The sequence below is a fragment of the Salminus brasiliensis genome, chromosome 2, assembly GCF_030463535.1.
Source record: "Salminus brasiliensis chromosome 2, fSalBra1.hap2, whole genome shotgun sequence".
Taxonomy (NCBI): domain Eukaryota; kingdom Metazoa; phylum Chordata; class Actinopteri; order Characiformes; family Bryconidae; genus Salminus; species Salminus brasiliensis.
The window spans coordinates 1,616,069-1,643,588 of record NC_132879.1 but is presented as its reverse complement, the minus strand read 5'-3'; the positions used below and the strand labels follow the sequence as shown (position 1 = coordinate 1,643,588).

The window sequence follows — 27,520 nt, the reverse complement described above, 5'->3', positions numbered from 1 at the left end:
CCAAACACCATCATTCTCCACCAGACACCATCATTCTCCACCATATACCATCAGTCTCCACCAAACACCATCATTCTCCATCAAACATTATCTTTCTCCACCAAACACCATCATTCTCCATCAAACACCATCATTCTCCAACCAAACACCATCAGTCTCCACCAAACACATCATTCTCCAACCAAACACCATCAGTCTCCACCAAACACCATCAGTCTCCACCAAACACCATCATTCTCCATCAAACATTATCTTTCTCCAACCAAACACCATCAGTCTCCACCAAACACCATCATTCTCCATCAAACACCATCATTCTCCATCAAACATTATCTTTCTCCACCAAACACCATCATTCTCCATCAAACACCATCATTCTCCATCAAACATTATCTTTCTCCACCAAACACCATCATTCTCCACGAGACACCATCATTCTCCACCATATACCATCATTCTCCACCAAACACCATCATTCTCCACCAGACACCATCATTCTCCACCATATACCATCATTCTCCACCAAACACCATCATTCTCCACCAGACACCATCATTCTCCACCAAACACCATCACTCTCCACCAAACACCATCATTCTCCACCAGACACCATCACTCTCCACCAAACACCATCATTCTCCACCAGACACCATCACTCTCCACCAAACACCATCATTCTCCATCAGACACCATCATTCTCCATCAGACACCATAGAGCACCCCTAAACTCTAATCCTCTCCAGTATTCTAAGCTCAGCGCTGCTGTTTGAGATGCTTTCCTCAGCTGCTCCTCGGTTCTGAAGCACGCTGGAGAGAATCTCTAATTTTAGCGTTGTGTTGATGTGCTGATGTTTTCAGTGTGAGGGTGTGAAGAACAGCTCTGCAGCTGGAGCGCTTCTGTGAGATCCTGCAGGAGCACCAGCTCTGCAGTCTGAATATGCATCGTGATCAGAAGTGCAGAAACGAGAACATGTCTTATAAATGACCACATATTTAATCATCTTCTACTATATACACACTACAGTCCTGCAAAAGTTTTAGCCCCCCTATGTAAAGCAGAAGTAAGAGCTGCTGATCTGAGCAGTAGGTGTTTCTCTCCTCAGTAAAACACTGATATTAGAATAAACACTAATAGTGGTGGAGGTTCTCCATCACTGTGTTCATTAGAACATCTCCAAAGTTCTCCTCATGGAGTCTAGTATTATTTAGAGTTCTCCTCAGATCAACACCTGGTTTGGTGGTAAATCAGGGCTTAATGATGGTAAATCAGGTGAGCTGCTGCTGCTGCTGCTGCTGCTGCTGCTGATGGAGTTGAACACATCCTCCACGCTGTGCTGGCTGGACTGGGGGGTGTCCAGGAGAACCCTGGAGGAACCGAGCTCTGTTCTTCAGACTAGCTCACCGACAAGATCTCACACCATGACCATGAATACAGTATATATAATGCTATTCTGTATAATGGATATATGGGTAATATAATGGATATGTGTGTGTGTGTGTGTCCTGCAGCGTTTGTCGAACGGCTCTCTGGAGTCTGGTGATGAGGCCGGTCAGGTCGTGGAGCTGCAGGAGCTGCTGGAGAAGCAGAACTTCGAGCTGGCTCAGATGAAGGACAGGATGTCCTCTCTGTCGTCCAGAGTGTGCGAGGTGGAGCAGGAGCTGGAGACGGCCAGGAAAGACCTGATCAAGAGCGAGGAGATGAACAACAAATACCAGAGAGACATCAAAGAGGTGTGTGTGTGTGTGTGTGTGTGTGTGTGTGTGTTCACCCACAGCTTAATGGGTTAATGCTCTGCTGGTGAGGCCTGGTGTTATTAACCATAAACACTTCAGATGAATACTGATGATCATAGTAATGATGATGATGATGATGTGTGCACGTAGGCCATGTGTCAGAAGGAGGATATGGAGGAGCGGATTGTAACCCTGGAGAAACGTTACCTCAGTGCCCAGCGAGAGTCCACCTCACTGCACGACATCAGCGACAAACTGGAGAACGAACTGGCCAATAAGGAGGCTTTCCTCAGACAGGTCAGTCCACTGGGATGCCCCTTCCTGCAGCCGTCTCAGCAAGTCATTCTTACTGGCAAATAATCACAAAAGACTAAAAGCAAAGGAACCGGCCCATCATAATCGGTCCAGAGCCTAAAGGACTAACCAATGGGAGAACTCCCCCAAGCTATTTTCTTACCTAGATACTCGGGGTGTAGCGGTATGTGTATTTGGACCAAACTGTCACAGTGTCGCACGGAGAATGCGGTAATTTCACAAGCACTCCCAGAAACCTTAAGATGTAAGCCTTTGGATTTGTAGGAACGTATTGTGGGAACTGTAGTGGTTTAGGAGTATCGCTATGGTAACTGTAGTCTGATCAGATTGAGTTTTTTCCGCTGCACTCGTATCAAACCATGAGGTCAAAACCACGGTGCGAACCAATCCATGGCTTTTCTGTACCGTTACACCCCTGGTAGACACCACAGAGAATAAGGTCCTGATTGGACAGTGTGAGTTATGTAATAACCGAAAGTCGCCCAAGCTCCTCCCCTCCATTTCTACACTCTATAAAACCGCTCCTCTCCCTTCTCGTTCTTGTGACGAAAACTTGCACCCCACCACCGCCCCTGCTCCTCCTGATGATCCAGTCATACTCAACCTCTACCTGGCAAGGGGGGTCTGGCTTTGGGTCCCATCAGCTCGAAGCCTCCCAGAACTCCAGGCCAAATTTCTCGAGTTCTCCTCCTTGCCTCAGCTAGCGTGGTCTGCATTCGCAAACAGTTAATTAACATTCACATTAAAAGCCTATTAAAATAGGTTCCCCCATTCCCCATATATATATATATATATATATATATATATACATTGAGCTGTGGAGCAGTGGAAGAACTGTGTTCTCTGGAATGATGGTGGTGGAGCTCCATCCAGTACTTTTGAATGGGATGAGTTTGGGATGATGAGGTGGGGTGGTGAACATCATCATCCGACATCCTGACTTCGCTATCGCTCTTGTTGCTGAATGCAATCAAATCCTCACAGCAATGTTCCAGCTCCAGAATCTAGTAGAAAGCCTTCTTCCTAGGACAGTAGAGACAGTTACTTCAACAGAAGCAGGATCAGCTCTTTTTAACAGCCTTGATTTAAGAAGAAACGTGAGTGAGCAGGTGTCCCAATACTTTTGTCCATATAGTGTATATAAGACCCTACGGTGCACGTGGAGGTAATGTGTGTGTGTGTGTGTGTGTGTCAGATGGAGGAGAAGAACAGACAGCTGCAGGAAAGGTTGGAGTTAGCTGAGCAGAAGCTGCAGCAGACCATAAGGAAAGCAGAGACACTGCCGGAGGTGGAGGCTGAACTCGCACAGAGGATAGCAGCACTCACCAAGGTAATGTCCACACGAGTGATGAGTTTAACCCTTTAAGCTCAAGGGAGATTTTGAGACCACTAAAAGATCAGTGTGATAATTAAATTGCTTATTCTAATATTATATAAAGAATATAATACATAAACAATAAAAATAATAAATAAAAAATACAATTCATTTATTTAATAGAAATGTAAAAGGTTTGAGTAAAAGTGGAGGTAATTATTGCTTTACGGCTGCTTACAGGAGTTGTTTTGTAATGTGTGTGTATAACTTGGTTTATGTATGTATTTGTGTGTGTGTATGTGTGTGTGTGTGTGTGTGTGTGTGTGTCCTGCAGGCAGAGGAAAGACACGGCAGTATTGAGGAGCGAATGCGGCAGTTAGAAGGCCAGCTGGAGGAGAAGAATCAGGAACTTTTGAGGGTACTACCAACACCCAGCCCACTACCACAGTATTAACAGTGCCACTAACCCTGTCCTCACCCTGTCCTCACTGACCACCCCACACTTAAATAGAGACTCATTCTTTAACTAAAGCAGACGATGTGGTGTGTACTAGTTCATACGGCGTTTCTTATCGGTGGTTGGTGTGGCGCAACAGATAACACCACTACCTGCCACTGAGCTGCCACACCATGTGGGAGACTGGGGTTCAACTCCCGGCTTGGTGACTGTGCTGCACTACACCAATAAGAGTCCTTGGGCAAGACTCCTAACACTACATTGGCCCAGCTCTGTAATGCGAGTAACCTTGTAAGTCGCTCTGGATAAGAGTGTCAGCTAAAGGCCGTAAATATAAATGTTATCGTTTTGCTCTTAAACCAGGTGAGTCAGACTGGGATCCTTCTGGGCTTTAGAACATAGTCATAACTCAGCCTACGTAGTTTTCCTGCTAATGACTGAACCATTATCGTAGGACGTCTTACACTGCTGCTTGTATCAGTCATTTGGTATCTCCTATAAGGTATTCAGTAGCCACTGTGAATTATTCAGTGTTTACAATGAGCTTTTCAGGATCTACTATGAATTTGTTATTGTTTACTATGTTCTATTTAATATGCACTACGAGCTATTCAGTATGTACACTGAATTATTGCTTATTTACTATGAATTATTCAGTGTTTCAGTGATTTGAATGAATCATTATCTACTGAAAACTATTCAATATCTGCTGTGGATTATTCCGTATGCTCTATGAGTTATTCAGAATCTACTATAAATGATTCAATAGTTTCTATACAATTATTAAAATCTATGAATCTATGCAATGAATTACTCAGTATCCACTATGTATTTTTCATAGTTTTTTACTACATGCTTTTTAATATCCGCTATGAGTTATTCAGTATCTGCTATGGATTATTGATTGTTTACTATTATTATTGTATTAAATACTACTATTTAGTGTTTAGTGTAAATCATTCAATATCTACTATGAATTATTAAGTTTCTCTGATGTTTCAGTGTGTACTGTTAATTATTTAGTATTCAAAATAAATTATTATTTAGTATCCACTATGAATGATTGAATAGTTTTTAAACATTTTTCAATATCCACTATGAATTATTAATTTTCTCTGATGTTTCTGTGTGTACTGTGAATTATTTAGTGTCCAATATAAAATATTCAGCATTTACAGTGAGCTTTTCAGGATCTACTATAATTATTTCATTGTTTACTATGTTCTATTTAATATGCACTATAAGTTATTCAATATCTGCTATGGATTATTGATTGTTTACTATTATTATTGTATTGAATACTATTATTCAGTGTTTAATGTGAATTATTCATTATCTACTACGAACTGCTGGATATCTACTATGAATTATTCAGCATTTTCTGTGATGTTTCAGTATGTACTATGAATTATTTAGTATCCAATATAAATGCTTCAGTATTTTCTATGAATTGTTTACTATACACTATGAATTATTCAGTATCTACTATGAATATATATATATATATATATATATCATAGTACACAGTCATGTTTACAATCCCAATTCCACCACTCTGTTCAGCAGGTTGTTGTGTATAAGAGAGTGTATAAAGGTGTAAAGGTGTGTTTGTTGTTTCCAGGCTCGTCAGAGAGAGAAGATGAATGAGGAACACAATAAGCGTCTGTCTGACACCGTGGACCGTCTGCTTACAGAGTCTAACGAGCGCCTCCAGCTCCATCTGAAGGAGAGGATGGCAGCGCTGGAGGAGAAGGTACGCTCACCTGGGTGATACAGTGGTAAACATAATTACTGAAATCAAATGTGTTTGGAGACCAGGAACACAGCAGAGTTGACATTTTAGGTATGAAGGATTATGCTCTTCGCCTGTTCCTGAAATTAGTTTTAGCCATGAAGGCTACTTAACATGTGCCAGCTTAACAGTAGAGGCTGCTGTATGCCTGTTACTTTCTACTGTCTATAAACAGTGTGTTAAAAGGGCGTCTTGGACGAATTCCAAACGAAGACACTTTTCTTATTCTTGAAGTCAGTGTGAAAGGAATACATATATTTATAATAACATTAATATTAGCTGATCCCACCCTCTGATGCATGATGACTTTAATAGAAATCCAAATATGCTTTGAGGTGGCAGAAAATATCAGGGTTCTGAAGGTCAGTGGTTTATATTTGACGTGACATGAAATTATATATGATGAGTTGTTACTAAAATGTTCAGAAACAGGAAAAAGAGAGTTCTGAGTGAGTGTCCTTTATATGAGATTCATGAGAGAAGGACACGTCTGGAGAATTCTTGTTCTTGCATCATACAGTGTTAAACCCTCTTTATCTATAATTAATGACTGTAATAATGAGGAACCCGCTGATTTAATAATTCAGCTTCACAAGAACCTTTTCTTCAATTCACCGGTTTACTCTTTCTGTTTGCAGAATGTTTTAATACAGGACTCGGACAGTTACAGGAAACAGCTGGAAGACTCCATTCATGAAAAGGTAACAGAGCTATGTCTTATAATAGACTGTAGCTCCGCCTCCTCAGTGTATATCACAATACCTACATTTAGAGCGTTATTAATATTCACCCTAATGAGAGACTGTAGCTCCTCCTCCTCAGTGTATATCACAATACCTACATTCAGAGCGTTATTAATATTCACCCTAATGAGAGACTGTAGCTCCTCCTCCTCAGTGTATATCACAATACCTACATTTAGAGCGTTATTAATATTCACCCTAATGAGAGACTGTAGCTCCGCCTCCTCAGTGTATATCACAATACCTACATTTAGAGCGTTATTAATATTCACCCTAATGAGAGACTGTAGCTCCGCCTCCTCAGTGTATATCACAATACCTACATTTAGAGCGTTATTAATATTCACCCTAATGAGAGACTGTAGCTCCTCCTCCTCAGTGTATATCACAATACCTACATTCAGAGCGTTATTAATATTCACCCTAATGAGAGACTGTAGCTCCTCCTCCTCAGTGTATATCACAATACCTACATTTAGAGCGTTATTAATATTCACCCTAATGAGAGACTGTAGCTCCGCCTCCTCAGTGTATATCACAATACCTACATTTAGAGCGTTATTAATATTCACCCTAATGAGAGACTGTAGCTCCGCCTCCTCAGTGTATATCACAATACCTACATTTAGAGCGTTATTAATATTCACCCTAATGAGAGACTGTAGCTCCTCCTCCTCCTCAGTGTATATCACAATACCTACATTTAGAGCGTTATTAATATTCACACTAATGAGAGACTGTAGCTCCTCCTCCTCAGTGTATATCACAATACCTACATTTAGAGAGTTATTAATATTCACCCTAATGAGAGACTGTAGCTCCTCCTCCTCAGTGTATATCACAATACCTACATTTAGAGCGTTATTAATATTCACACTAATGAGAGACTGTAGCTCCTCCTCCTCAGTGTATATCACAATACCTACATTTAGAGCGTTATTAATATTCACCCTAATGAGAGACTGTAGCTCCTCCTCCTCAGTGTATATCACAATACCTACATTTAGAGTTATTAATATTCACCCTAATGAGAGACTGTAGCTCCTCCTCAGGCAGTACATGGTTCGATTATTTAGGGATACTCAGTGTGTTGGTATTGGCTCTCTGTAGAGTCAGCTGGCGGAGGAGATTGAGAAGCTGAGGTCAGAGCTCGACCAGTTCCGGCTGAGGACGGGGTCACTGACGGAGCCGACACTGTCACGGTAAGAGAGAAAGACAGAGAGAGAGAGACAGAGAGAGAGAGAGAGAAAGAGAAAGACAGAGAGAGAGAGAGAGAGAGAGAGAGAGAGAGAGACAGAGAGAGAAAGATCAAGATACAACCAGAAACATTCCTGTTCATATGTTTCGGTGTGTATATGTGTGTGTGTGTGTGTGTGTATATGTGTGTGTGTGTGTGTGTGTGTATATGTGTGTGTGTGTGTGTGTGTGTGTGTGTGTGTGTGTTTGGGTTTGCAGATCTCATCTGGATGCATCCACAGAGCTGCGTTACTCTCTGGGCTCCCTGGCAGAGACACAGTCTGACCACTACCGCTCAGCCAAGGTCATCCGTCGACCACGGAGAGGCCGCGTAGGGCTACGCAGAGATGAGCAGAAGGTGAGTAGGGGGCGCTCTATAATGCTCTATAATGTTCATATGATCCACACGCTCATTCTGACAGACTGTAATACACTACAGGAAGAGTAGGGGGCGCTCTATAATGCTCTATAATGTTCATATGATCCACACACTCATTCTGACAGACTGTAATACACTACAGGAAGAGTAGGGGGCGCTCTATAATGCTCTATAATGTTCATATGATCCACACACTCATTCTGACAGACTGTAATACACTACAGGAAGAGTAGGGGGCGCTCTATAATGCTCTATAATGTTCATATGATCCACACGCTCATTCTGACAGACTGTAATACACTACAGGAAGAGTAGGGGGCGCTCTATAATGCTCTATAATGTTCATATGATCCACACACTCATTCTGACAGACTGTAATACACTACAGGAAGAGTAGGGGGCGCTCTATAATGCTCTATAATGTTCATATGATCCACACACTCATTCTGACAGACTGTAATACACTACAGGAAGAGTAGGGGGCGCTCTATAATGCTCTATAATGTTCATATGATCCACACGCTCATTCTGACAGACTGTAATACACTACAGGAAGAGTAGGGGGCGCTCTATAATGCTCTATAATGTTCATATGATCCACACGCTCACTCTGACAGACTGTAATACACTACAGGAAGAGTAGGGGGCGCTCTATAATGCTCTATAATGTTCATATGATCCACACGCTCATTCTGACAGACTGTAATACACTACAGGAAGAGTAGGGGGCGCTCTATAATGCTCTATAATGTTCATATGATCCACACGCTCACTCTGACAGACTGTAATACACTACAGGAAGCGTAGGGGGCGCTCTATAATGCTCTATAATGTTCATGTGATCCACACGCTCATTCTGACAGACTGTAATACACTACAGGAAGCGTAGGGGGCGCTCTATAATGCTCTATAATGTTCATATGATCCACACGCTCACTCTGACAGACTGTAATACACTACAGGAAGCGTAGGGGGCGCTCTATAATGCTCTATAATGTTCATGTGATCCACACGCTCATTCTGACAGACTGTAATACACTACAGGAAGCGTAGGGGGCGCTCTATAATGCTCTATAATGTTCATATGATCCACACGCTCATTCTGACAGACTGTAATGCACTACAGGAAGCGTAGGGGGCGCTCTATAATGCTCTATAATGTTCATATGATCCACACGCTCACTCTGACAGACTGTAATACACTACAGGAAGAGTAGGGGGCGCTCTACAATACTCTATAATGTTCATATGATCCACACGCTCATTCTGACAGACTGTAATACACTACAGGAAGCGTAGGGGGCGCTCTATAATGCTCTATAATCTTCATATGATCCACACGCTCATTCTGACAGACTGTAATACACTACAGGAAGAGTAGGGGGCGCTCTATAATGCTCTATAATGCTCTATAATCATATGATCCACACGCTCATTCTGACAGACTGTAATACACTACAGGAAGAGTAGGGGGCGCTCTATAATGCTCTATAATAATCATATGATCCACACGCTCACTCTGACAGACTGTAATACACTACAGGAAGCGTAGGGGGCGCTCTATAATGCTCTATAATGTTCATATGATCCACACGCTCACTCTGACAGACTGTAATACACTACAGGAAGCATAGGGGGCGCTCTATAATGCTTTATAATGTTCATATGATCCACACGCTCATTCTGACAGACTGTAATACACTACAGGAAGTGTAGGGGGCGCTCTATAATGCTCTATAATGTTCATATGATCCACACGCTCATTCTGACAGACTGTAATACACTACAGGAAGCGTAGGGGGCGCTCTATAATGCTCTATAATGTTCATATGATCCACACGCTCACTCTGACACTGTGTAGGAATTAAACAAACCCTCTCTCCCTGTAGGCAAAGTCTCTGGGCGAGCACGAATGGAGGTCGCAGCAGCTCGGCGTTCTGGGCGGTCATCCATTCGAGAGTGATACCGAAATGTCGGACATTGACGATGATGACAGGGAGACCCTGTTCAGCTCGATGGACCTGCTGTCCCCCGGCGGTCACTCTGACGCTCAGACGCTCGCCATGATGCTGCAGGAGCAGCTGGACGCCATCAACAAGGAAATTCGGTTAGTTCTCATGGTCGTCTTGCTCAGTTCAACCTCAGTTAAACCTCAGACGTTTAGTCCGGTGAAGAAGGGGTAAAGAAGATCACCATGACCAGATCCAGAGAACTCTCTGAGGTCTTCAGAAAGAAGGGTGTAGATGCAGAGGAGTCTGGGACGGGGTTTAAAAAGATCTCACTTCATCCCTCAAGGGCAATATAATGATAATAATGATGGTGTCCTTAAACTTATGACATGTGTGTATGTAGTGTTTAATGAAAAATAGATGCCTTCGCATTTCTTATTAAAATCACTTGTCAGATTTTTTACATTCATCTTCATCAGTGGACGTTAACGCACCCTTCATACCTCAGAGATTGCGTTATTCTGTAGGAGCCTGAGGCTCCGTCTGAGTTTAATAAACACAGCTGCAGGATTTAACCTCCAGCCTCCTGCTGAAATGCAGAGGAACGCTGAGGAGGCTTCTTTCATTAGTGTTTTTGAATTATTCTGATTATTACTATATTATTATTATTTTATTATTATATTATTATATATTATATATTATTATTATTATATTTCTGGTGGCGTTTTCCGTATCCGTCTGATCATGTTGTCTTAAGTTTTATTCTTTCTTTCATTTCCAGCTGATTTTCTGTTGCCTCATCATTTTTGCTAAATTTAATTTGTTATATTTTTCATTCTTATTTCTCTACGTTAATTTGACGTTAATTACACTAAATAATACACTCCCACCGTATGTACGTCAGTTAGCTAGCATGGTGCTAACTGTATGTCTGTAAACTGTAGCAGCTTGATTTTTAGCATCACGCTAGTTGGTGGGGTTTAAGCTTCCATCACTTGTTAGCCATATTAGCCTTATAGCTCCACTGCTAATCAGTGGGATACAAGATTCTATTACTTATTAGCTATGTTAGCACCAAAGCTAATTTGTGAGAACAAGCTTCTTTTACTTATAAGCTAGCTACGTTAGCTTCAGTGCTAATTACTGCAGTACACGCTTATATTACTTATTAGCTACATTAGCTTCAGTGCTAATTACTGCAGTACACGCTTATATTACTTATTAGCTACATTAGCTTCAGCGCTAATTACTGCAGTACAAGCTTATATTACTTATTAGCTACATTAGCTTCAGCGCTAATTACTGCAGTACACGCTTATATTACTTATTAGCTACATTAGCTTCAGCGCTAATTACTGCAGTACACGCTTATATTACTTATTAGCTACATTAGCTTCAGCGCTAATTACTGCAGTACACGCTTATATTACTTATTAGCTACATTAGCTCCAGTGCTAATTACTGCAGTACACGCTTATATTACTTATTAGCTACATTAGCTCCAGTGCTAATTACTGCAGTACACGCTTATATTACTTATTAGCTACATTAGCTTCAGTGCTAATTACTGCAGTACACGCTTATATTACTTATTAGCTACATTAGCTTCAGCGCTAATTACTGCAGTACACGCTTATATTACTTATTAGCGACATTAGCTCCAGTGCTAATTACTGCAGTACACGCTTATATTACTTATTAGCTACATTAGCTTCAGCGCTAATTACTGCAGTACACGCTTATATTACTTATTAGCTACATTAGCTTCAGCGCTAATTACTGCAGTACACGCTTATATTACTTATTAGCGACATTAGCTCCAGTGCTAATTACTGCAGTACAAGCTTATATTACTTATTAGCTACATTAGCTCCAGCGCTAATTACTGCAGTACACGCTTATATTACTTATTAGCTACATTAGCTTCAGCGCTAATTACTGCAGTACACGCTTATATTACTTATTAGCGACATTAGCTCCAGTGCTAATTACTGCAGTACAAGCTTATATTACTTATTAGCTACATTAGCTTCAGCGCTAATTACTGCAGTACACGCTTATATTACTTATTAGCGACATTAGCTTCAGCCCTAATTACTGCAGTACACGCTTATATTACTTATTAGCTACATTAGCTTCAGCGCTAATTACTGCAGTACAAGCTTATATTACTTATTAGCGACATTAGCTTCAGTGCTAATTACTGCAGTACACGCTTATATTACTTATTAGCTACATTAGCTTCAGCGCTAATTACTGCAGTACACGCTTATATTACTTATTAGCGACATTAGCTTCAGCCCTAATTACTGCAGTACACGCTTATATTACTTATTAGCTACATTAGCTTCAGTGCTAATTACTGCAGTACACGCTTATATTACTTATTAGCGACATTAGCTTCAGTGCTAATTACTGCAGTACACGCTTATATTACTTATTAGCTACATTAGCTTCAGCGCTAATTACTGCAGTACACGCTTATATTACTTATTAGCGACATTAGCTTCAGTGCTAATTACTGCAGTACACGCTTATATTACTTATTAGCGACATTAGCTTCAGTGCTAATTACTGCAGTACACGCTTATATTACTTATTAGCTACATTAGCTCCAGTGCTAATTAGTGTGATACAAGCTTATATTACTTATTAGCGACATTAGCTTCAGCGCTAAATACTGCAGTACACGCTTATATTACTTATTAGCTACATTAGCTTCAGCGCTAATTACTGCAGTACACGCTTATATTACTTATTAGCTACATTAGCTCCAGCGCTAATTACTGCAGTACACGCTTATATTACTTATTAGCTACATTAGCTTCAGTGCTAATTACTGCAGTACACGCTTATATTACTTATTAGCTACATTAGCTTCAGCGCTAATTACTGCAGTACACGCTTATATTACTTATTAGCTACATTAGCTTCAGCGCTAATTACTGCAGTACACGCTTATATTACTTATTAGCTACATTAGCTTCAGCGCTAATTACTGCAGTACACGCTTATATTACTTATTAGCTACATTAGCTTCAGCGCTAATTACTGCAGTACACGCTTATATTACTTATTAGCTACATTAGCTCCAGTGCTAATTAGTGTGATACAAGCTTATATTACTTATTAGCGACATTAGCTTCAGCGCTAATTACTGCAGTACACGCTTATATTACTTATTAGCGACATTAGCTCCAGCGCTAATTACTGCAGTACAAGCTTATATTACTTATTAGCTACATTAGCTCCAGCGCTAATTAGTGTGATACAAGCTTATATTACTTATTAGCGACATTAGCTTCAGCGCTAATTACTGCAGTACACGCTTATATTACTTATTAGCGACATTAGCTCCAGCGCTAATTACTGCAGTACAAGCTTATATTACTTATTAGCTACATTAGCTCCAGTGCTAATTAGTGTGATACAAGCTTATATTACTTATTAGCGACATTAGCTTCAGCGCTAATTACTGCAGTACACGCTTATATTACTTATTAGCGACATTAGCTTCAGTGCTAATTACTGCAGTACACGCTTATATTACTTATTAGCGACATTAGCTTCAGCGCTAAATACTGCAGTACACGCTTATATTACTTATTAGCTACATTAGCTTCAGCGCTAATTACTGCAGTACACGCTTATATTACTTATTAGCTACATTAGCTCCAGCGCTAATTACTGCAGTACACGCTTGTATTACTTATTAGCTACATTAGCTTCAGTGCTAATTACTGCAGTACACGCTTATATTACTTATTAGCTACATTAGCTTCAGCGCTAATTACTGCAGTACACGCTTATATTACTTATTAGCTACATTAGCTTCAGCGCTAATTACTGCAGTACACGCTTATATTACTTATTAGCTACATTAGCTCCAGTGCTAATTAGTGTGATACAAGCTTATATTACTTATTAGCGACATTAGCTTCAGCGCTAATTACTGCAGTACACGCTTATATTACTTATTAGCGACATTAGCTCCAGCGCTAATTACTGCAGTACAAGCTTATATTACTTATTAGCTACATTAGCTTCAGTGCTAATTACTGCAGTACAAGCTTATATTACTTATTAGCTACATTAGCTTCAGCGCTAATTACTGCAGTACACGCTTATATTACTTATAAGCTATATTAGCTCCAGTGCTAATTACTGCAGTACACGCTTATATTACTTATTAGCTACATTAGCTTCAGCGCTAATTACTGCAGTACACGCTTATATTACTTATAAGCTATATTAGCTCCAGTGCTAATTAGTGTGATACAAGCTTGCAGTACTAATTAGTTCCGTTAGCTCCAGGGCTAATCGTTGCGCAGCTGGCTTCTTTTACATATTAGCTATGTTAGCTCCAGCGCTAACCTGTGAGATACAAGCTTGTATTACTAATTAGCCACATTAGCTCTAGTGCTAATCGGTGGGATGCAAGTTTCTTTTGCGTATTAGCTTAATTAGCTCCAGTGGTAATTACTGGAGCTCAAGCTAGAGTTACTTATTAGCTACATTAGCTTCAGCGCTAACCTGTGAGATACAAGCTTGTGTTATCTACATATTCCCCTGGCAGAGCTGCTGAAGTGGGGTGTTGTGTGTGTGTGTGTGTGTGTGTGTGTGTGTGTGTGTGTCCAGGCTGATCCAGGAGGAGAAGGAGTCGACGGAGCTGCGGGCGGAGGAGATAGAGAACCGTGTAGCCAGTGTGAGTCTGGAGGGATTAAACCTGGCTCGAGCTCATCACCCTGCAGCCTCCATCACCGCCTCCGCTACAGCTTCATCACTGGCCTCGTCATCACCACCCAGCGGCCATTCAACCCCCAAACTCACTCCCCGCAGCCCCGCACGCGACATGGAGCGCATGGGGGTCATGACCCTGGTACACAGACACACACACACACTAAAGCTTACACACACACACACACAGCAGAGCCTGGCTGATATGAACACGCTGTGGCTGATACTGATTCTGCTTTTATGGGGCTAAAAAATCCAATAATCAATAATCAATAATAATCATTTTATACTTATTTTTCCATCTTTCATTTTATGGTCCAGTAGTTTTGTCCAGTGAAGCATCTTGACACACAGGTAATTCATAAACGATCGAGCGAGCATCACACTGAACGCTCTCTCTCCCAGTTAAGAGACGCTTAGCCCTGATCTTGGCACAATGCTTTCAGGAATCTTGGCCCTGATGGTCAGTTGCTGGTCATGCTTCAGGTCACACGTCTTAACCCACAATAAATGGCAGAAATTCACAGCTTTATTATTTATTTTAATAAATATTACGATTTAGATCCATAGCAAGAGCGAGATGCTTATTTCTGTAGTATTCTGATGTTAAAAAAGTGAGGTTTGGACACATTGCCCTCCAGTGTAGTTCAGATATTACTGTCATATCAATAAACAGGAGGCTCTTCAATAGATGGGAAATCAGAATATTTGCTAATTATCAATTATTCATGGCGATAAATGATCAGTATATCAATTTTTTCTTTCTTCATATTTAAATGTTATAGATAATCCAACAAATAAACACACACTGCAGCGGTCCGGCAGCGTGAAGCAGGCTAGGGTCTTAAAGGAAGCTCATAACGCCACGTTCTGAAGAGATTCAAATACAGAAGTGGAAAATACAGTCTGGAAAGGGTTCGAGAGCCGTGGGTAAGGCTCTAGGTCTGCAGTGAACCACAGTGAGAGACATTACTCTCAAATGGAGAAACAGGGACACTGTGATGGTGCTGTAGCGCGGGGACCACCCAGGCAGGGGTAACATTGAAAGAACTGCAGCCCCTCACTGGCCTCCATAGGAGAGTTGCGAGGTACAAGCCACTGCTGACCTCGTCTCAACGTCAAAATAAAAACATAATTAATTAAAAATAAATACATAAATTATTAAATCATCTAAAACAAAAATAGAAAAAAAATGGGGCGCAGTATATCATCGATTCCAAATGAAAAACATGTATTTCCAAAATTTCCAAAATGGCAAATTTCCAGGAGGAGGAAAAAACCTTTAACCTTCTTAACTTTCAACGGAAATTAATGTAAAATATTTTAATTTAGAGCATTTCTATTGGTCCATTCATCCAGAATTCTTTACACGGTGTACAGAAGCAGCTCCAGAGTTCAAACCATGGAGAAAAACGGTCCAGACGTTTTCATTGGACAGCAGCGATATACTGACACAGGTCAAACCATGGGTCATCAGTACTGACCAGCTTAGTGCTGATATTGGCCAGTCTCTGATACAAGGCACACACTTTAACCCAAAAGTATGGATACAGGTTCAGAAATTAGGTCAAATTAATATATATATATTATGTTTTATTATTTCCCAATATGTTAAATTTCAGTAAGTAAACAGTAACTGTGTATTAGAATCTGCAGACATGGACATTCATACATGGACTCTGATCAGGGGTGCCTAAGCCTTTGTGTATATACAGTACTGTGCTTACATTTCCCACACTCTTCTATATCAGAAGTTAAATCTGCTGATCTGAGCAGTGGGTGTTTATCTCCTCAGTAAAACACTGATATTAGAATAAACACTAATAGTGATGGAGGTTCTCCATCACTGTGATCATCATTAGAACATCTCCAAAGTTCTCCTCTCTCATGGAGTCTAGTGTTATTTAGAGTTCTCCTCAGATCAACACCTGGTTTGGTGGTAAATCAGGGCTTAATGATGGTAAATCAGGTGAGCTGCTGCTGCTGCTGCTGATGGAGTTGAACACATCCTCCACGCTGTGCTGGCTGGACTGGGGGCGTCCAGGAGAAACCTGGAGGAACCGAGCTCTGTTCTTCAGACTAGCTCACCGACAAGATCTCACTACTTTCTTTCTTCAGAATGAGAAGCTCTTGTTTCTCCTTTTTACTGGATTTATCTTCACCTGCTTTATCTGATCTGATGAGATCTAATGGAGCTTCTGCAGTAAACACCATCTCACTGCTGAGAGACGGGGTTTACAGTAGTGGGATTAGGGGCCTAAAACCTAAGAAAATATATGTCAAATTTCATGAGTTCACTCTGATTATGGATGTGGGTGGTGTTGGAATCTCAGTGTAGTTAATAACCCTCTCTGTTGTCTGTGTTTCAGCCCAGTGACCTGAGGAAGCACAGGAGAAAGGTACAGCAGCTCTACAGCACAGAGTTCATATTGAGTGGCCTGCAAGTGACTGGTCTATATATATATATATATGTATGTGTGTGTGTGTGTGTGTATGTTTTTTAGATTGCAGCAGTAGATGAGGATGGCCGGGAGGACAAAGCCACCATCAAGTGTGAAACCTCTCCTCCTCCCACGCCACGCCAAGTCCGCATGACACACACACTCCCAGCATCCTCACACAATGACGCACGGTGAGTTACACACCTGCACTATTACACCTCCACCTGGGTTACACCTACAGCAGCCTTCAGCATCAGCTGTACCTTAAATCAGCAGCTTCAGCATCACTCTCATGCTCTAGGCATCTCCATCATTCCCACTCCGGGCCGGAATGCGGGTGCTACCGCTACTATGGAGCTTTGGTGGTGGAGCTGCAGGACGAGACCCTCTCTCCAGAGCTGTTGTGTTACGCTGCGTAACCCATAGAGTCATACTAGTGTAAAATCCTGCAGTATTACTCCACCGCCTCAGCCCACATGCTGCTCTACCTTCAGATGCCATACAATCTATAAGTCTATTAGATAAGATTACTGAACACCTCCACGCGCTTTGAGGCGAGTGTGTGATGTGTTAGACAGCATGCAGTTAGCACAGTGCTAACAGTGGCATTGTATGACACACTGTTACCTACAGGAATGGATGAAATGTCACGTAGCTTCAAACAGTAGCAGCCATCCTGAAGCCTGAATGTTGTCTGTATTGTGTGTGTGTGTGTTTGTGAGTGTGTTTTACAGTCTGGCTGCTGCATTAGAGACTGAAGCCAGTGCACTAAGCAGTGTAGCGAGCAGCCAGGACTCGCTGCACAAACAGCCGAAGAAAAAAGGAATAAAGTCCTCCATCGGCCGGCTGTTCGGGAAGAAGGAGAAAGGCAGACTGGGACAGCTGGGGAAAGAGCTAATGGGACCAGGCCAAGGTACAATACTGCACCTCTCTCTCTCTCTCTCTCTGTGTCTATATATATATATATATATATATATATATATATATATATATATATATATATATATATATCATTTTGGAGCATTTCTATTGGTCCATTATTCCTGATTATGGTCCATGATTCCTCATTATAGAGAAAAGTGAAAAATGACAAAAGTGGAGGTTCTTGCGTGACAGCGATGAAATATAAATATATATATTATGACATTTAATTCAGTTAAATATTCTTTTATTTATCAGTTTATTTCTGCTTCTTTTCCTCTTTCCTCATGTTGTGTTTGATCGTGTTCTGACTGTCGAATCCTCTCATTCTTTAGGAAACGTGTCTGATCCGGAGCTGCTGGGTCAGGACATTGCTGTGGGTAAACTGGGCACGCAGGCAGAGAAGGACCGCAGGCTGAAGAAGAAGTGAGTGTCACGCTCAGAACACTGCACAGAATGGCCGACAGTTACACCTCCATAAGCCCTGGGGGTCCATTTGCATATTACCAAAATCCTGCTCAGACAAGCATACAGCAACTACAGTAAAGCAGTGCTTTAGGAACTTTAGCACTGCTTTTAGTGCTTGAGGAACTGTGGAGGAACCTCTTAAGATGCCTTGAGGAACCTTCAAGGAACCTTTTTTAGGTTCCTCAAAGCACCACAAGAGGTTCCTCCACAGTGTCAGACCAGACAGCACTAATACAGCTTTTGTTTTTGGACGTTTTCAAAGTGAAAGTAGATGGATAATTCAGGGAAGAGCATGTAGATCTGCAGTAGTGGTCCCAGTAGTTGTGCAAAAGTTTGGGCACCCCTGGTGAAACTCCAGGATCAGCGTATAGTTGTAAGTGCTAATACGTCACATCCTCCAGTAATGCCCAATTACTGTAATGTACCTCAGTGTACACGTGTTCATGCATTTACACTCAGGGTGCCCAGACATTTGCACACGACTGTAGTTGTATGTAATGCCTTGTGCCAGCTACTAATCACCATGTTACAGAATTGTGTGTGTGTGTGTGTGTGTGTGTGTATATAAGACATATAACACAACAGTCACTGTGTGTGTATTTTACTTCTACATCTCACTTGTTGAGTAGAAGGTACATCTGCAACAGTTGATTGCATCTGTGCCGGTTCCAGATGGAACACCCGTGCCATCGTGCAGCATAACAGCACACAGCAAAGTGTGCGTATGTGTGTATGTGTGTGTGTGTGTGTGTTGTAGCATAAAACAGTGGGAGCAGTGAAGGGTGTGGAGTTTGTGAATGTGTGCGATTGCTGTTGCAGTAACACTGGAGGTGTGTTTTTCTCTCCACAGCAGAAGGCCTGAGTGCTTGTTGCTTCTCATGGGTTGCTGTGTTGATGATGATGATGATGATGATGTTGATGCCTTCAGAGCATGTTTACTGAACTGCCTGATGAAGCACACCGTGTCCAGTGTGTGTTTGTGTGTCCAATCCGTGTGAAATGACTTGCTTTCTTTGCTTTTCTGTTCCGTCGTATCGTGGCGTATGCTGGCGGAAGACTTGTCTCCACTGTGCCATTGCATATTCATTGTTTCTGCATGCTGTATGATCAGAACTACTGCCATGAAGCCAGAGGTTATGAATAAGTCAACCCTTAAAAACTGGAAAAGGCCAAGACCCAGAGATCTGCACCCAAGTGCCTTTCATAAAGCAGGGGTTTGAGATGCTAGTGCACGCTTTAAAGTGGATTAAAGTGAATAAGATTAAGGAAAGAAAAGACTGTACATACAGTATGCTCAATAACAAACATTTAATTTTTGTCTCCCATCATTCTTTCTTTTTATCTCTCTCTCTCTCTCTTCCTCTCTCTCTCTCATTTTACCTCTTCTTTCCTCATCTGATTCTGTATCAGCGGGTAAGTTTGGTTTGTGTTGCTGAGACTTGCTGCATTTTTCCACATGTTGACGCCATGTTCATGTATGTGTATGTTTGTGTGTGTGTGTGTGTGTGTGTGTGTGTATGTATGTATGTGTGTGTATGTGTCTCTGTGCGCTCTGTCGTCGTGTGTCTATTTTCCAAGGGTTAGACGTGTTATCTATCTCTCCATCAGCCGCCCACCCAAACCCAATCCCCACCGCCTTCTCTTTCACTTGACTGTTGGTGTGACTCTTCCCTTCTGCAGTTCTGTAGAGGGTGCATCTCTGCCTGGAAAAGAGAGAGAGAGAGAGAGAGAGAGAGAGAGAGAGAGAGAGAGAGAGCTCTGTGTGTGCCTTCAAAACAGCCTGTTCTTGAACTGCTATGTTGAGGCCTTTCTCCTGGGGTGTGTGTGTGTGTGTGCAGGTGTGTGTGCATGTTAGGGCTGCAACCATTAGTCAGCAAAGCTGATCAAGTCATCAGTTACTTTCATTTTGGTACAAGAAAAGAGACTCAGCGTTTTATTTCAGTCAATTAATCAATGACTCGATCAATTAATCAGACTTATTTTCACTCTAAAATATATTAACCCTACACTAATACACTACAGGAAGCGTAGGGGGCGCTCTATAATGCTCTATAATAATCATATGATCCACACGCTCATTCTGACAGACTCTAATACACTACAGGAAGCGTAGGGGGCGCTCTATAATGCTCTATAATGTTCATATGATCCACACGCTCATTCTGACAGACTGTAATACACTACAGGAAGCGTAGGGGGTGCTCTATAATGCTCTATAATGTTTATTTGATCCACACGCTCATTCTGACAGACTGTAATACACTACAGGAAGCGTAGGGGGCGCTCTATAATGCTCTATAATAATCATATGATCCACACGCTCATTCTGACAGACTCTAATACACTACAGGAAGCGTAGGGGGCGCTCTATAATGCTCTATAATGTTCATATGATCCACACGCTCATTCTGACAGACTGTAATACACTACAGGAAGAGTAGGGGGTGCTCTATAATGCTCTATAATGTTCATATGATCCACACGCTCATTCTGACAGACTGTAATACACTACAGGAAGAGTAGGGGGTGCTCTATAATGCTCTATAATGTTCATATGATCCACACGCTCATTCTGACAGACTGTAATACACTACAGGAAGCGTAGGGGGTGCTCTATAATGCTCTATAATGTTCATATGATCCACACGCTCATTCTGACAGACTGTAATACACTACAGGAAGCATAGGGGGTGCTCTATAATGCTCTATAATGTTTATTTGATCCACACGCTCATTCTGACAGACTGTAATACACTACAGGAAGCGTAGGGGGCGCTCTATAATGCTTTATAATGTTTATTTGATCCACACGCTCATTCTGACAGACTGTAATACACTACAGGAAGCATAGGGGGTGCTCTATAATGCTCTATAATGTTTATTTGATCCACACGCTCATTCTGACAGACTGTAATACACTACAGGAAGAGTAGGGGGTGCTCTATAATGCTCTATAATAATCATATGATCCACACGCTCATTCTGACAGACTGTAATACACTACAGGAAGCGTAGGGGGTGCTCTATAATGCTCTATAATGATCATATGATCCACACGCTCATTCTGACAGACTGTAATACACTACAGGAAGAGTAGGGGGTGCTCTATAATGCTCTATAATGTTCATATGATCCACACGCTCATTCTGACAGACTGTAATACACTACAGGAAGAGTAGGGGGTGCTCTATAATGCTCTATAATGTTCATATGATCCACACGCTCATTCTGACAGACTGTAATACACTACAGGAAGCGTAGGGGGTGCTCTATAATGCTCTATAATGTTCATATGATCCACACGCTCATTCTGACAGACTGTAATACACTACAGGAAGCATAGGGGGTGCTCTATAATGCTCTATAATGTTTATTTGATCCACACGCTCATTCTGACAGACTGTAATACACTACAGGAAGCGTAGGGGGCGCTCTATAATGCTTTATAATGTTTATTTGATCCACACGCTCATTCTGACAGACTGTAATACACTACAGGAAGCATAGGGGGTGCTCTATAATGCTCTATAATGTTTATTTGATCCACACGCTCATTCTGACAGACTGTAATACACTACAGGAAGCGTAGGGGGTGCTCTATAATGCTCTATAATGTTTATTTGATCCACATGCTCATTCTGACAGACTGTAATACACTACAGGAAGAGTAGGGGGTGCTCTATAATGCTCTATAATAATCATATGATCCACACGCTCATTCTGACAGACTGTAATACACTACAGGAAGCGTAGGGGGTGCTCTATAATGCTCTATAATGATCATATGATCCACACGCTCATTCTGACAGACTGTAATACACTACAAGAAGAGTAGGGGGCGCTCTATAATGCTCTATAATGTTCATATGATCCACACGCTCATTCTGACAGACTGTAATACATTACTAATGTTTCTGTAATATTATGAGTGATGAGGTCAACTTTAAAAAATCTACAGATCTTCAGTTGCAGCCCTTGTATGTAGGGGTGTGTGTGTGTGTGTGTGTGTGTGAGTGTATCTGTCCGTGCATTGTGTTCTGTATTGCAATAACCAGGTCCCATCTCTGGTTATGGATCGTCAACTCTTCGGATTTCTTTTCCTTCTTGCTTTCTTTCTTTCTTTAATGGTCATAACCAGTTCTCTCCCTCCCCAGCGTCAGTATGTTCAGAGGATGTCAGTCATGCATAAAACAGTCAACCTGAACATATCACATCAACATGTAAAGATAAGGAGAAGGTGACCTCATCACTGCACTTGAATACACCCCAAGGGCCTAATCAGCCAAGTTCTAGATCCGCTAAAGCTGGTACAGGAGGGTAACAGCACTGCACTGCACTTCCAAAAGATCCAGTCCAGCACCCCTACAGAATGATTCAATACAGCCCAATGTCCAAATGTTTGTGGACACCCCTATTAATGAATGCATTTAGCTATTTTAAGTTGCACCTATTGCTGAAATACTGCCAATAGAATAGGACCCTCTGTGGAGCAGATCAACATCATGAACCTATTGGCACCATGCTGCCTAATAATGCCAGGCGTGGGTTAGCTAGAGGGGTGTATATAAAGCCCCCCAGCATTGAGCTGTGGAGCAGTGGAAGAGCTGTGTTCTCTGGAATGATGGTGGTGGAGCTCCATCCAGTACTTTTGGATGAGATACGTTGGGGAGTTGGGGAGGAGCCTTTCACACACCATTTGGTATCCACCAACCAACAGCACATCTGTTGTACATTCAATAATAGCAATATATACACTCTATGGACAAAAGTACTGGGACACATCTCCTAATCACTGAATCCAGGTGTCTGATTCAGTCCCATTCAGCCACAGGTGTGTAAAATCCAGCCCCTAGTCTTGCAGTCTGCCTTTTTTCCACACATCAGTGAAAGAACGGGAGGTTCTACAGAGCTCACTGAACTCCAGCGTGGTTCTGTATGTAATAGGAGACACCGCTGCACCAACAACAACAAGTCAGCTGGTGAAATTTCCTCCCTCCTAGATCTTCCTCCATCAGCTGTGAGTGGTGTTATTATTGAACAGTGGAAGAGTTTAGGAGGAACAGCTCACAGAGAGCAGCTCAGTATCCACAGAGTGTCTGTCAGACCACGTAAAGTTACAGAGCGGGGTCAGGGCCGGGTGCTGAGCTCAGAGCAGAGTGCAGAGAAGCCTCCAGACCTGCTGCTGCTGTTAGAGCTTAGAGCAAAGGGGACCAGCTCTATACTAATACAGCCTATGGGTTTAGAATGGGGTGTCTAAAAACCTCCTATGTGGAAGCGTCCCAATACTTTTGTCAATATAGTGTATGTCCAAAGTAGGTAGTCCTAATTATTGTCCGATGTTGAAATAGGATTATACATAGGGTCCATTTTTAATAACTCCCTGTGCAGTGCTGTGACCATCCTGAACTGGCCTGTACCGGACAGTGCCGGTAGAATCCTCAGTAGCAGACAATGACTGCTGAAGTGGTTTTGCTCAAATTCAGTAGTAAATCTGGCCGCAGAGCGTGAGCGTCTTTCTCTCTACCAGCCGTTAAACTGCTCATCGCTCAGCTCTGTATTCAAGTGTCCTTACTTTGCACTGAAATGTGTTCCTGCATTAGTAACTCATCCTCTGAGGGAGGAACATCCAGCACACTGTTCACTGTCCACTTACCGTTGCCTTACTGTATCACATGCCACTTACAGGGCTAGTCGGGTAGAATTGCTAACGTAGCTCACAATGTACACAGATCAGCCATAACATTAGTACCACCACTGACAGTTGAAGTGAATAGCACTGATAATATCTGCTTCCACTGGTTCCTGTCAAGCAAACTGTGATGTTCTAGACAACTGGGTCAGAACATCTCCAGAACATCAGGCAGGTCCTGCTATGCAGTGGTCAGAAACAAAAGAGCTGTAAGGAAGGACAGCCAGTCAACCAGTGACCTGCTCATGGAGGCCCCACCTCACAACTTCCTCATAGGACCTAAAGGGTCTGCTGCTAATGTCTGAAGGTGTCCCGTGGCGAGGTCTTGTAAAGTCCATGCCTATTAGAGTCCGTGGTATTAATGTTATGGCTGATTGGTGTCTGGAAGCTAGCAGCGGAAGTTAGCAGTCTTAGTCATGCTGACTGCTTTCTTGCGTGGCCAGCGTCTGTCTGTTGTCAGCCATGTTAGCATTTCTTCCCAAGCTGTCCCTTTAAGCGCTGTATCTTAATGTCTGTCCTTTGTTCATTAGCCAAGTGCCTGCAGACGCTCCACCAGTTTTCCATTTTCAAATCTGTCCTTCGTTTCGCTAACTCTTGGGCGGCGTAATCAGATTTTAGGGGTGGCGTTTCCTCAGATTCGGCAGGCGCAGACTTTATGAGGGTGCTAATGAGATATTAAGGTCCATTTTCAATAATGAATGGCCTTTTTTTTCTGCCAAATTTCAGTCTCTCAGGCGCCTTGTGGTGTCAGCATTTTGAAAACAGTAGAAAAATGGAACAGGAGCTCCTGAGAACTTTGATCCGCCTGTAGAAACAGATGTTCTAGCTTTGAAGGAATTGAAGGAAGTCTCGTTGTTTTTCAACCTATGCTCTATGTGCTGCATCTGGGGTGGGTTGTAGATGATCACGGGGGCTTTAAGGGCCTTAGCTAAAGCTAAAGTTGAGTTATTGGGACTATTCACTTAGCTAATAATAATAATAATAATAATAATTGTATTTTAATGCTAACGATATGGCACAGAATAAGTACTGCCCAATGTAGTAAAATACTTATATATAGATATATAACAGTAGGTTATTCATATTTTTATGAACTACCTGCTGTTTTTCACTGAACGTAGCGATTGTCTGATACATTTAGCAGTGGCTGCTAATGCTACATGCTTTTTAAACTAAGTAGGTTTAGAGTTCTAAGTAGGACATTTTAAATACAACACCGGGAAAGTCGACAGAGCCTCACCAACCCTGTGTTTATAAAGTCAAGATGGCGGCACCGCACATCAACAGTAGTACAAGCAGTATACGGTTTATTACAGCATTTAGCTGACGCTCTTATCCAGAGCGACTTACAAGGGTACTCGTATCACAGAGGTGGGCCAATGTAGTGTTAGGAGTCTTGCCCAATGACTCTTATTGGCATAATGCACCATAGTCACCCAGACCGGGAATCGAACCCCAGTCTCCCACATGGTGCGGTAGCTCACTGGCAGGTACTGATGGCATCTGTTGCGCCACACCAACCACACTACACCAGCACCACACCAGCTCTACAGACGTGTCCAATCTGTGGGCCTGTTTCCATGGTGTTTGGATGAGTAAAATACAGCATAATGCATCGTTATCAGCTGGTATCGCCAACCATGCTAACCTGGGGCAGTGCTAACCTTGCTAACTTTGGACAGTGCTAACCTGGGACATAAAAAGTGGGACATTTTCTGGTTAGATTCGCCATAAAACACTGGTTCGTCAAACCAGTTGTGCTAAACTCTGAAACTTGTGGGTGAATGGAACGCAGCATTAGCCTCTGAGCACACGTATCAGAGCTCCTCCTTTGGATATTAAACCCTTTCTGATTCACTAAACAAAAACTTTCTGAAAGGAAAATGGAATCGGACCGTTATTAAAGCAGTGGCTCTTTGACCGTTCGATCACGGCTGTTGGGAATGCGATCGGGTGACAACCGTCACATTGCCGTCCGGACATGAGGAGAAGAGTTAAAACGTCCCCCTGAGAAACGAATCCAGTCTGAATATGCTTGAATGACCACGCAGTGATTAACCATCAATGTAAACAACCCCGCAGAGTCAGACTTTTCTGTCCTGTCAGAAATCAGACTGTGAATCTGATGTTATGGATTATGGAGATAAATCTGTCCTAATCAGGAGTTAGAGTCACAGTAGGAAGCACAGAATGACCAGCTCTGTTCCTCACTCGAGCAGATTTCCAAAAGATCCGGATAGTCAAGTCAAATCAGTCTATATTTCTATATAAGCACATTTAAAGACTTCAAAGCCAAACAAAGAGCTGTGCAATTACAACAAACCACAAAGACACCAAGACAACAAAACACAAACTACAAACGAATAAATAGAATAAATAAAATGTGAAAATCTGAATATTACCTGGACATAAACCATAAAAGAGCTATACGACCATGAAAGAGGAAAAAGCCTGAGCCTCAGGTCCTAAAAGCCTGAAAAGCATCGGCTGTAGACCACATCCTTAGACAGGGAGAAAGCTCTGCCACCTGTAGAGTAAGACACGTGAGGTTAAATATAATAAGAGGTCACCATTCAGAGCTTTTTAAAAACACCAATATTGAACTGGTAACCAGTGAAGGGGTGGCCAGTACAGGTGTGATGGTTTCCCTTCTCCGGGGTCCTGTTAAAAGCCTAGCTGCCGTATTCTGGACCAGCTGCAAGCGTGACAGAGCTGACTGAGTAAATCCCTTATTCAGAGAATAACAGTAATCAATATGTGAGGTGATAAAAGCATGACGACTGTTTCCAAGGCCTTAAATGATAGAATGGATTTGAACTTATTATTATTGATTATTGTGAGTTGATAAAAGCTCGCTGTCTTCAAGCTCAGACTGGAGACCCTCCTTTTCTAGTGTGTGTGGAGTATTGTGGTCTTCAGACTGACGGCTGTGTTTAGCAGAGTCTAAGCTTAGAGGATCTTCTGGATTCTAGTCTTTATAAACTAGCTGAGGGAATTTCCTGAGTGAACAGTGAAGCTCTGCTGTTCGTCACTCTGGAGAAGAGCTTCAGCTAAAGGCCTTCAGTGTAAACGTGAATGTAGCTCTGACCACGAGTCAGCAATAATGCAGAGATTCCTGGATAGTTTTAAAACATTTTGGATATTCACAACATTTAATATCTTGGAAACAGTCATGCAAAGCTTGCTGAGAGCAAAATAGCCCATTTAAATGAGTACATGAGAGCTGGGAGCGTTAAATCCATAACATTTCACTCACATCTACTGTATATTAGCTGTATTTGTTCCAAATAAGAGAGCACCCTACATGATCAGGTTCTCTGGTTTTACTGTTTATAGGAAGTGTG

At 41.9% G+C, this 27,520-nt stretch overlaps 2 protein-coding genes across 7 annotated transcripts in view; both read left to right on the top strand.

Annotated features, from left to right (window-relative positions):
• Positions 1-27,520, top strand: part of rps16 (ribosomal protein S16) — a 329,498-nt gene that overhangs the window by 122,320 nt on the left and 179,658 nt on the right. The gene's annotated exons all lie outside the window — the stretch shown is intronic.
• ppfia2 (PTPRF interacting protein alpha 2) overlaps positions 1-27,520 on the top strand; it is a 206,791-nt gene that overhangs the window by 154,146 nt on the left and 25,125 nt on the right. For all 6 annotated transcript variants that reach the window (XM_072674092.1, XM_072674091.1, XM_072674090.1 and 3 more), the window contains 14 exons: positions 1,510-1,731; positions 1,885-2,031; positions 3,245-3,379; positions 3,699-3,782; positions 5,443-5,574; positions 6,252-6,314; positions 7,467-7,558; positions 7,812-7,950; positions 9,861-10,078; positions 14,559-14,799; positions 17,027-17,056; positions 17,162-17,289; positions 17,833-18,011; positions 18,355-18,445. In XM_072674092.1, coding sequence (XP_072530193.1) covers positions 1,510-1,731; positions 1,885-2,031; positions 3,245-3,379; positions 3,699-3,782; positions 5,443-5,574; positions 6,252-6,314; positions 7,467-7,558; positions 7,812-7,950; positions 9,861-10,078; positions 14,559-14,799; positions 17,027-17,056; positions 17,162-17,289; positions 17,833-18,011; positions 18,355-18,445 — 1,901 coding nt within the window. The remainder of the gene's footprint in view (positions 1-1,509; positions 1,732-1,884; positions 2,032-3,244; positions 3,380-3,698; positions 3,783-5,442; positions 5,575-6,251; positions 6,315-7,466; positions 7,559-7,811; positions 7,951-9,860; positions 10,079-14,558; positions 14,800-17,026; positions 17,057-17,161; positions 17,290-17,832; positions 18,012-18,354; positions 18,446-27,520) is intronic.